Source organism: Betta splendens, chromosome 7, assembly GCF_900634795.4.
Source record: "Betta splendens chromosome 7, fBetSpl5.4, whole genome shotgun sequence".
Taxonomy (NCBI): Eukaryota; Metazoa; Chordata; class Actinopteri; order Anabantiformes; family Osphronemidae; genus Betta; species Betta splendens.
The window spans coordinates 14,702,780-14,714,967 of record NC_040887.2 but is presented as its reverse complement, the minus strand read 5'-3'; the positions used below and the strand labels follow the sequence as shown (position 1 = coordinate 14,714,967).

The 12,188-nt window shown below is 41.0% G+C and overlaps 1 protein-coding gene and 1 pseudogene across 1 annotated transcript; both read right to left on the bottom strand.

Annotated features, from left to right (window-relative positions):
• Positions 1-3,778: 3,778 nt before the first annotated feature.
• On the bottom strand, positions 3,779-5,510 carry LOC129604378 (trace amine-associated receptor 7a-like). The gene is made up of 2 exons (XM_055510502.1): positions 5,172-5,510; positions 3,779-4,922 (listed from the first exon to the last, which is right to left on the bottom strand). Exons 1-2 carry the CDS (start codon positions 5,342-5,344, stop codon positions 4,112-4,114), a joined length of 984 nt encoding a protein of 327 aa, XP_055366477.1. The 5' UTR covers positions 5,345-5,510; the 3' UTR covers positions 3,779-4,111.
• A 2,831-nt stretch (positions 5,511-8,341) lies between these two features.
• Positions 8,342-9,661, bottom strand: LOC114858742 (trace amine-associated receptor 7a-like; annotated as a pseudogene).
• Positions 9,662-12,188: the final 2,527 nt, after the last annotated feature.

Here is a 12,188-nt window from a genome sequence, read left to right as displayed (position 1 = left end):
CTGAAGCTTGGAGGCTGCGCCATCAGTTTAATTCGCTCCTGATTCCAGCACAGCTAAGGAACGCGCAATTTTTATTGGTAAATTTGAGCACTGCAGGACCAGTAAAATACACACCTCATCGGAGGTGACGCACAGCAAGGTTGAAAACATGGACAGCTCTTCAACTTTTGGGTTGTCGTGTATTTTGCTGCTTCAGCCTCGTCAGAGATTTCACATGGATGCAACTTTGAAGTTTAAATTAATAGTGTATGAATTTATTACATATGGTAAATCAATACAATCAGAAAATAATTGCAAGGGAGGTAGTGCCCGAATTCACCTGCTTGTTCCTCTGCAGAGAGAACCGAGAGGTCGGAAAATGTCAGCTGTGTGCTTCCAGTGGACCTCTGCGAAGCTCTCTGAAAAACCCAGCCAGAGAAGGCCTGTTTTTAACCACTATCCAAGATCTCTCCTCCAAAAATACGTTCATGAAGTCTAGATGTTTTCTCAGTCGGCGAAAGAGCCTAGGTGGCTACTCAAAAAGACCTGGCAATTGGCAGTATTATCTGTTCAGTTCCCGGATCCTTCTGGGCCGCCATCAACCTCCCAGCTCTTCCCAAGGATGATGTGACATTTTGACTGTTTCCTTAATAACAGCTTAATAAAGGATAAACATCATTAGTCTACACAAAACTCTGTAACCCCAGTTAAAGCAACCTCTTTTCCCCCAGTAACTGAGGACACACATAAACATGTACTTTCCGTATTTATTTCATAAGCAATGATCAAATTAAATACACCTGAGCTGCTGCTGCTTTTAGTTTACAGCATGATGCTGTATTGACTTTGTTTGGTCCTGACCTCAGTAGGAACACTGAACAAAGAGGCAGTAGGCCTCTTTGTTGGTGACACTTGCCTGCCCTCAGACATGACTGTCCCGTTCCCACCTGAAGTGTAGATTAAATTAACTGGATTCATAGAGGGTGTGGCTGTTGCTTCCAGCCCACAGGCCAAGAGTGAGTCATGAAGCGATGGATCTTATCTTGAAAACGCAAAGACTGGTTCCTGTCACGGGTATTAAATACTTCATCATCTGATGCAGTTATCCATCAGCACCCAGAAATCGTCTCTTCTGGTTAAACTGGTGGTGCCACTCACAAGCATCATGTCATCGCCTCTGGTCCTGATGCTGCAGCTCACCAGCATCACTCTGTACTGTATGTCTAATCCTGGTGGTCCAGTATTTGCAACACGTCCTCGTCCTGATGGTCTAGTGAAGATTCCATGGTCGAATCCTAAATGTTCAGTTAAGGCCGTTCCTGCCTCTTTACCCGGAGTATCTGGACCTGTCCCAGCAGCTTCAGTGTTCTCCCTGATGGTTCGTAAAGCCGCTGTTTAGCACACATCATTGGTTCCTGCATCGGCTGAGGTTTTCACAGTGGTCCCTGAAAGCTGCCTACTCCTGCAGTGGTTCTCCTTGGGCTTCCTAATGGCAGCACGGCCACTGTTCTGTTTTGCTCACTGGTCCTGCATCTGAGATGATGTCGCCGCTGGTGCCTGGTTGCAGCACAGAGGCTCTCCATTTATCTCCTCGGCCTGGATTTATTCCAGCTCTCTGCTTGCCTAATCAGCCTGGCACAGCTCCTCACCGCTCGGGTCATTACAGTGGCGCTGCCTCCTGCGCCGTCAACCGCTACACTGTGCTGTTGTCTCCCTGGAGGGCGGGCTGTTTCGCACCCTACTGGTGCAGTGATTTCTAGTTCCAGTTTAACATCCAGGTCCACGTTTAGATTAATTTATTTCCCTGTTTTACCGACGCTTTAAGTTATCTATTATTTCCTAGTTTGCCTTGCTCTTATTTTGTTGTTAATTAAATCTTAATTATTAACATATGTGAGGAATGCATTTGGGTTGTTTGTGTTTGCCTCGATGTAACACCCTCCTTTTATTCTGACATCCTAATTTACTTTGTAAGATGTTGGTCTGTCATTACTGATGCGCATGGTAACTTTGACGACAAAAGAGAAAATTCATTTCATTTATGCTCAGAACCCACTAACCCTATGATAGAACCTTAGACCCTTTTATTCCTGATCTTCAGCTTCCTATAAACACAAGTGCTGTTGCCTGTTTGCTGCCTGAATTGTGGCCTTGAAATGTATCTTCCGTAACTTGATGATTTTATGTGTTCAATGTATCAGTGAGTTTATTTTTACCCTATGGACCCCGAAGCCTAGTTTCTTTTTTTTTTTTTGTTCTGTCCAGCAGTTTAGCAAGCAGCATATATTACGCTGAATGCCACATTGTGATGGACAGCTTTGCTTTAACAAGAAGAGTATATATAGAACATATATACTCTTCCTGATTTATGGTTTATTTAATGGTTTATTTAGCTAATCCAAAATGTGTGTGATGTTGCTGTGTTGGTGGACAGGTTAGGTTTCTGCTTTAGGGTGTGCATGCGGGAGGGTGGGGGGGGGGGGGGGGGGGGGTTAAGGGGTGCAACCAGCTGCTGAAACCAAGCAAATCTGTTAAGTAAACAATCGGAGCAAAAAAATAAATAAATAAATTAAAAAAAGTAAATAAGAAGCAGGGATGTACCTTAGGCTAACACATTCATAACTAAACAATTTTTGTACTGTGGTTTACCTTGGAGATTAATACTAATACCAATAATAGTGCTAAGGTATGTGCACATACTAATTCAAACATATACATACAATATACATACATATGTGCATTATTATATATCCCATACTACTTAATAAAAGTCATGACATACAACACCACAAATTCCATATTCACACATTATTCATATTGGTAGTGATAAGTATCAATAATACTTACAGTTGGATTTGGAAAGTGTCCCACTATAAGGTTAGTAAGGCTGTAGCTTAACATTATTCACCCAAAGGGTGAGGCAGACGTTGGTGCATGAACAATGCCACTTGTGGAAGCCAGGGTGATGTGAGGGGCTCCGCCACTACGCCCATCCAGCAAGCAGAGGAAGGAATCCCAGCAGCCAGGGAGCCCACACACCTTCAGTTCCAGGAGGGCAGGTGTCGCAACCCAAGCCGCCCACACAGAGCCCTCCAGGCAGAGCTGCAGCAGCCACAGAGACAGCACCCGAGGCCAGAGTGGGCCACCGGGGGTCAACGCTGTCCGCCCCATGAGAACCAGGGGCAAACACTCCCCCCGGCGGGAGGGTCGGCCTGAAAGAGTAGAGCCCGAGGACCCACGGTCCGTAGGGAGCCCGCCAGAAGATGCCCCCGCGCCCAGAGTGGTCCCGCCCCCAGCCCACCACCCCCACATGGGCGGAGCGGGGCCTACCCCATCGGCCCGACCTCATCCCCTGGCGCTACAGCGGCCTGCAGCACAAGGCCAGCAATTGGTGGGGTCAGCAGAAAAGAGACCACCCAGGCAGACGATCATCGTACCCCGGGCGAAAAACCGGACCCCCCCCACTTCAACCGCACCACACGCATACCAACTCACACAAACACAGACGCATACACCCACCCACATGTGCAACACACATCATCACATCAACACACACACACACCATAGACTCTTGAAGCCTAGTTTCTTAGAGTACATTCGTTAGAGCTCCGTAGGGATCTACTGTGGGAGAAAGGCTTTTAAATCATGCCCCACAACAAAGACTAGTTGAGAAAATGTTTAATCACAATTAAGATATGATGGTTCATGTAGTTTTATAAATATGTATGATTAGCAGGAAACCAACAGTAAAAAAGTGTCCAGTTCACACGTTTCATCTTGTCTCTGACTGAGTGTTTTGTGATTAATGAACACCGGGTTTGTTATAGATGTCAGTGATGAAAGCAACACTGATGAATATGCTGTACATAAACTATATGAAATCTCAGGTTCTGACAGCTGCTGGATATAAATCGAAGACCAAATGCAGAGAGTTTGACAGAAAGAAAAACACAAAAGACAAGAATAACATTTTAGTCCTCATTTAGGATATACAACAGCGTTCCTCAGAAAACTGTGTTCATGCAGATTGTGTTTAGAGAATCACAATAAACATGATTGGGTATGTCACAGAGTCATAGTTTAAACTTAAAACATTTTCGACTAATACAAATTATTCACGCATCCAGTCAGTTTACTTTACACAGGTCTCTCTAGAATTTGGCTGCAATATCTGTAAAGTAAGAATGAGTTTAACAGATTTTCTAAACCAGGGGTAGAGAAAAGTATAAATCAAAGGGTTCAGACAAGAGTTTGATAATACTAAAAAATGTATAAAGTCATTAGTTGAGGTATTGATTGTGAGGATGTATCCAGAGAGAGACGCACAGTAATAAGGAACAAAGCACATTAGAAACACAAAAACTGTCACACCAAGAGTCTTTGCTGCCTTAATCTCTGATTTCCTGACAGTCACAGTCAGTGAACGCTGCAGTTTAACAGCTGCAACGTGGGAGCGCATGGAACGAGCCTGAGACACAGCCACCACAAACACCCTCACATACAGAACGATGATGGCTGAGATGGGGATGATGAAGTTTAGAACCATGTCAACACCTCCATTTACATTAATTACACATTGACCATAACATGAGTTGAACCTGCCTGGTTGCTTCAGGTTATCGTTCAAAATCATGAAACTGTACATAACACAATAAAGCCAACACAGCAGGACACAGAGTTTAACTGTTTTTTGAGAAAATTTAGTGGCGTAGCTCAAAGGGTGACAGATGGCCACATAACGGTCAACTGAGATCAGCACTATGTTTATTACTGAAGAATTAATAGCGATGTAGGGTACAAAGAAATAAAAAGTGCACACCAAGTCACCTAGAAACCAGCAAGGTTCTAAGAAGAGGATCTGAAACGGCATCACGATGAGACCAACGAGAAAATCAGAGACAGCCAGAGAGAGGAGGAGGAGGTTGGTGGAAGTGTGGAGCTGCCTGGAGGGAGAGAACAGCATCACTGTGAACATTACTAACACCGAATTATTGCTCATTCAAAATCAATCATAGTCAGAAAATGTTAGAAAATGTGCAAATATCAATAATACAGTTAATTAGAAAAAAATGTGCTTTTACAAGCTGTTAATGAAAATGTTGATGAAAAGTACATTTGAAAGTACATTGAAAGTACATTTTTCAATGTAACTCACTACAACAACATGCTAAAGTGAAAACATTAGTCTCTGCCTGAAGTGGGAGATGGAGACGATGACCAGCAGATTAAGACTCGCAGTGAGTAGAGCGATGCAGGGCACTAGAACATAAATAAGCATTGCCTCCGTGTGAGGACGAGCATTTTTCCTGCAGGAAGCATTAAGAAGATGTGGAAAACAAAGTTCTGGATCCTCCAGTGTCTCCATCACCAGAGAAGAGAAGCTGCTGAGGACTCACAGCTTCCTGAGCAGACCTCCGCTTGAGTAGCTTATTTATTTGTGTTTCTCTGCACTGTTTAACCTTCCTCCTGCTCCTCCTCACTCACAGTCTCTCTCTCTCTCTGACCTCCCTCTGTTGTGATTCAGCCCTCATAAGAAAGCGAGGTATCTTAAACCCGTAAAGCGGGGTAAGTTAAACCCGTTTCAAGAAGAGAGGTAATCAAAACTCTATGACAAGAGTCAGTTACTATGGTCGGTCTCCGCCCCTTTTTAAAGTGAACACTGTTTAAATAGGCCGACCTCGTTTAATCTTTTACTGCATTCATAAATTTCACCTGTTTCCTTCACGCAGAGACCAAAATGTCATGTCAGTTTCTAGACAAGACAAGATAAGGACGCTGTATTAATTTACACAGCATTGAATTTGCGCCGCGATAAGATCTTGAGGCCACGAGTAAATTTTCTGTCACATCCGCATGCATATTATTTTGAGCGGTACTGTTTTTCTCGAGACTCCATGATAAATGGAGGCATAAAAGAACGTGGCTAAAAATGAAATATAAAAACATAATTCAAACAGGTTTAAGGCACTATCATGTCATGGGAGTAGACTACATGACTTTACAACAATTGACATATTTTAAATAACTAAATATAATGAGTATAGCAGTGCAGCAGCATTTTCAACATGGCTGTAATGTTTTCACAAGGTTAATCATTTGACCTCTACTCAGCCAACAGAAAGAAGGCAGAGGCTAGAACAACTGGTGGAGGACCTGCACCTCCACCACTGACGCATGCAGAGGAGATGGCCCTCGGCATGAACACTGGAAAGCAGGGGCTGAAGGAATTCCTGGAGGGAGTTCATCAGAACCAGTCACTCCCCAGGATACAAGTGCATTTGTAAAATTTAAGAGGCCTACCTTTATATTTGATTTTTTACATAGGCTACTTTTGATGTATCCATTTCTTAGACTCTGGGTTGGGTTCTTTGTTGGTCCTAACAGATTCTGATGGTAATATGTGAATCTTCCTGTCACAACAGAAGCCCAGGATGTTGTAAGTATCCTATTAAATAAAGCTTAAATTATGATAAGCAGTATTATAAAGTGTAATATTAATACAGTTTATATGTACACATCACATGATTTCTGATGTTTGTGTTGCGTAGCCTAAATGATGTAACTTGATCTTCAAGTATAGTGACTTTATTATCTCCCCTCTGCCCCAGAGTGTGAAAGAACAGCAGGAGAAGGGTCTGTCACATTCTGCTGCACAGATGCACACAGTTCAGTGATGTTCAGTAAATGCCAGAGTTCAATTCTGTAAGAGTAATGAGGAACTATGTTTTGTAACTATATATCTTCTATATTTTAAGTTACTGGTTACAGAGTTGTATAAACCAAATCTCAAGTAAATGTTATACTTGTACCATTATATTGAACAGACAGATCTAGAAATTACTTAATTTACTAATGTGCTCAGTTGTTTGTTTGCAAAAAAAAAAAAACGTAATGCAACACAAAGAATCGGTTCGGATGTAAAAGCACGGCCACGATGGGTGATGTGTTTGACGTATGGGTGAATAAGATTATTAATATGTATGGAGTCTCGATAAAAACGGTGTCGCTAAAATAAATATGCACGGCGATATGACAGACAATTAACTCGTGCCGTTAAAATCCTCTTGCGGCGTAAATTCAATGCCGTGTGAATTAATACAGCGTCCTCATCTACAGGATCCTCTAAAAACTGACATTTTGGTCTCTACGCGAAGGAAACAGGTGAAATCTATGAATGTACTGAAAGATCAAACGAGGTATTTTAACACTGTTCACTTTAAAAAGGGGCGGAGACTGAAGGAAACTCTGGGCTTCCCGAATAAAACCTGCTCTTGACCAGGTTTGGTTCAGAGTAAGTTGCCATAGTAACTGACTCTGAGTTTCGATTACCTCGCTTCTTGAAACGGGCTTAAACTTACCCCGCTTTACGGGTTTAAGTAACCCCGCTTTCTGAAACCGAAAACTCTGAGTTTTCCTCATTTCGGGGTTAACAAACTCAGAGTTTCCACAAAACCACCTTCTTGAAACGGGCCCCTGGTGATTATGTCTTGTTTGTTTTTTTCCTGTTGAGGTTTGCAGTGCTTATGCAGTGATGTTTAGTTCCTGTTTTACATTTAGATCCACGTTTAGACCCTGCTTTAGCAGCGCTTTACAGTAAGTTGGTTATTTTTTCCTAGTTTGCATGGATCTTGGATGTTTTTTAATTAAATCTTTTTATTATTATTATTATTATTATTATTATTATTATTATTATTATTATTATTATTATTATTATTATTATTATTATTATTGTCCTGTATGTGTGAAAGAACTAATGCTCTAACCAGTCAGCTTTCTATAAACACAGAAACTGTTGCCTGTTTGCTGCCTGAATTGTGGCCTCCAATGTTTCTTCCTTAACTTGGTGTTTTTATGTTTTCAACGTATCAGTGAGTTTATTCTTACCCTATGGACCCAAAAGCCTATTTTCTTACATTCGTTAGAACACCGTGGGGATCTACTAGGGGAGACAGGCTTTTAAATCATGCTCCACAACAAAGATTAGTTAAGAATTTTGTTTTATCACAATTAAGACATTAAGACGTGATGGTTTATGTAGTTTTACAAACATGTATGATAAGCAGGAAACCAACAGTAAATAATAAACATGTTTACTGTTTGCTTCTGAGTGTTTTTTGGTTAATAAACAGTGGGTATCTTATAGATGTCAGTAATAAAAGCAACACTGATGCATGTGCTGTAAATACATTGTATGAAACCTCAGGTTCTGACAACAGCTAGATGTAAAAAGCAGAAAGGACCAAATGCAGAGAGAGTTTGACATTTCATTAGTCAGAGAAAAGCACAGATCAGAGAAAAATTATTGTGTGAGAGAAAGAAAAACACAAGACAAGTAGAATACATTTTAGTTGTCTTTTTTTCAGCACATACAATCGCTTTTCTCTTTACACAAAACTGAGTTCATACAGACAATCAGACTGTGTTTAGAGAATCACAATAAACATCAACCATTTCACAGTCAGATTGTGTGACTGTGTTAAACTGTTTAAACATTTCGAGTAAAATAGATTATTTATACATCCAGTGAGTCTACTTTACATGGACCTCACTGGATTTAGGCTGCAGTATCTGTAAAGTAACAATAATTTTAACAGATTTTCTAAACCAGGGGTAGAGAAAAGTATAAATCACAGGGTTCAGACAAGAGTTTGACAAAAGCAGAAAAAGTAAAAAGTCATTAGTTGAAGTACCAACTGTGAGGTTGTATCCAGAGAGAGTCACACAATAAGGAGGAATATAACACACAAGAAACACAACAACTGTCACACCAAGAGTCTTTGCTGCTTTGATCTCTGATTTCCTGACAGTCACCTGCAGTTTAACAGCTGCAACATGGGAGCGCATGGAACGAGCCTGAGACACAGCCACCACAAACACCCTCACATACAGGATGATGATGGCTGAGATGGGGGGATGAAGCTTAGGACCAGGTCAACAGCTCCATTAATATTAATTACACATTCACCATAACAGGAGTTAAACCTGCCTGGTTGCTGTAGGCTATCATATAGGATCATAAAACTGTACATAACACAATAAATCCAACACAGCAGGACACAGAGCTTAACTGTTTTTGAAGAAAATTTGTTGGAGTAGCTCAGAGGGTCACAAATGGCCAAATAACGATCAACTGAGATCAGCACCATGTTTGTTACTGAAGAATAAACAGTAATGTACGGTACAAAGAAATAAAAAGTGCACACCAAGTCACCTAGAAACCAGCAGGGTTCTAAGAAGAGGATCTGAACCGGCATCACGATGAGACCAACAATGAAATCAGAGACAGCCAGAGAGAGGAGGAGGAGGTTGGTGGGAGTGTGGAGCTGCCTGCAGAGAAAGAACAGTATTACTGTGAACATTACTGACACTGAATTATTACTAATTCAAAATCATTTTCTAAATTACAGTGAAATGTACAACTATCAGTAAAAACTGTTGTTAGTGGAAAAGTACATTATCCAATGTGACTCACTACAACATCATGTTAAAGGTAAAGCATTAGTCTCTGCCTGAAGTGGGAGATGGAGACGATGACCAGCAGGTTGAGAATCGCAGTGAGCAGAGACATGCAGGAAACTAGAACATAAATGAGCATTGCCTCAGAGTGAGGACGAGCATGTTTCCTGCAGGAGGCGTTAAGCAGATGTGGAAAGCAGAGTTCAGGCTCCTCCAGTGTCTCCATCATCAGAGGAGAGAAGCTGCTGAGGTCTCAGCTTCCTGATCAGAGTTCTGCTTGTTTAACTCAGTTATCGGTGTCTTTCTGCACCGTCTCACCTTCCTCCTGCTCGTCCTACTCTACTCAAAGTCTCTGTGCCTTTGATGCCCCTCCCTCATTTTGACATCATCATCCTCATGTAACAGGTGTTATGCACAGTATTTCTACACCTCAAATCCGACTAGTACTACTAACTCAAAGACTGGGGCCACTATACTGAAAGGCTGGTAAAAAAATTATAGAACTCATAAGTATTAATGTGTTTGAACAATGAACTTATTCTCATCTTGTGTGGCCCAGATCTTTTATTGTAAACAGTGCCGTGTCTTGAAATGCAACGGTATTAAGTAACCATTGCAGTCATTCGTTATCCTATAATGACCGGTCAAGTAGTTTATCTAAATAAAAGACATGACATTTCTGTCTCAGAAACACTGTGACACTTATAAAATAAATTGGTGCTTGACGGTAGCTTTATCCCTGGGTAGCTAGCTAACATTGCTGCGTATTACAGCAGTGGATGCAGAGAAATAGTTTTCAAGATTCAAGTTAAATGCAACAAATAAAGGGTTTATGTAGCATTATTTGAGATGCATGGGCATTACAGTACACAAATATTTGACCCATAACTGTAGTTGTTGTAGTTTGGTTTAATTAATTTTACTGTGGAACCTCCGATAATTTTAGGTAGAGTTGAGCCAGAGATTACTGATACTCCAGTTGGTTTTGTGAAAGTAGTCACAGACAACAGAGCAGTTCCAGCCCACTTTCGCCCTGCAAGCATCACTATTGTGGTGGTGGATGCTCTTGTATCGTCAGGTTCACCATAGGATTTGCATTGTTTTTTAGACTGATGTATGCATTGCATTTGGACTAGTCAAGAAAATGGAATCATACATTTATCTTCATCCAAAATACAGTATACTGATGGGAGTTGATGATTGTAAACCACTGGCACCTTGCCTGCACAGCCTCAAAAATGACCTGTTACTGAGACAGTAGGCCAGTGTGTTTTGATTTATGGTTTTGATTCAGTTAATTAGCACTGTTTTATATCCATTTTACTTGTAAATAAGGTGCATTAATGACCCTAAATGTTTCTTTTTGCACACGCTTTTTTCATGCTACACAATGCTACAGAATTGGGCCTTGATGTCTCAGTAAGGTGTCTGTAACTTTTCATGCCAAAAAGCGCTGTAGATCGCCTACACGGCCCGTCTGAAAATGTGTGTTTTAAGCTCTCGTCCACAACGCTCTATTTTCGGAGTGTGTCTCGAGCCAAGTTGATCGCCACACCCCTTTGAGGAAGCGCATAGCCGTGATCCGCCCCGGGGATCAAAAGTCACGGTCACTGAATCCACCATAACAACTAAACTGGCTACCTCGTCCACATAGTGGCGTTCAACCATAAATTTGATCCATAATCTGACTCTGAAGTCGAATGGGAATCGCCAGTTGAAGTGTAACCACTTCGACTGACAGAATAATAAAAACACTACTACTACTACTACTACGACTGGAGCCAGTATGATTGAATGTTTATTTATTACAGAACACATTTCATATACAGTAAATCAGACAATTACACATGAATGGAATAAATCAGTGTCTCAGAAATTCATAAACAATTTTAAAACATTTTACTATTTACAGATTAATCATAACGTACCTGGGAACTCTGGTTTACAAAAATAGTTTTGTTTCTAAATAAATATAGACCTAATATATTTTTAATTGCTTTTAGTAAGGTGGTATGGAAGGTATATAAAGTGCTAATATATAACTAATAAAAATGTAGTTTTTGTTTTTTTTCTTCATAACCTTTGCAGTACTATGTCTGTGTGTATCTTAAGTTGTCTTGTTAACTGGTGCTGGGGACGAGTCCAAGTTGTCATCCCACTTTTCCTGGTCTGGATCAGGCCAGTGTTTCCTGAGGGACAAGGCACCTATCTTGGACTTAGACCACCTGTGAAATACCTAAATTATTGTTTTTGTGGCAATACCTCAATAAAAGTTAAAAATATTATAAAACATTTGTCTGTTTTCCCTCATAGGTATATACATACAAAAACAGTTCAGTGAAACAGCAACAGTCAAAGACAACTTTATTGTCAACAAATGCACCAGCACTATAATGCTGGATAAGTTACCTTCACAGTTCAACTTATAGAACACAAAATGCAAAATTTCTGGAGTGGAAGAGGTATAGTCATGGGCAGTTGGCTGGGGAGATGTGAGGATCTTTTTTGTCTTCATCACGTTTTGGAAGACATTGGAAGCGGTGCAGCTGCTATACAGATGGAGGATGCAGCTGTTTTCTGTCATGATCTGTGTTTTTGTTCTTGTCATGATCTGTGTTTTTGTTCTAGCTGATTCCTTGTCTTATTTTGGTTCCAGGTTCCGTTTCCTGTTTTATTTTGGTAGTCCCCCGGTCTCTGTTTTGTGTTCTAGCTTCACTCCCGAGCCATGTCACGTCACAGCTGTTCTTGTTTCA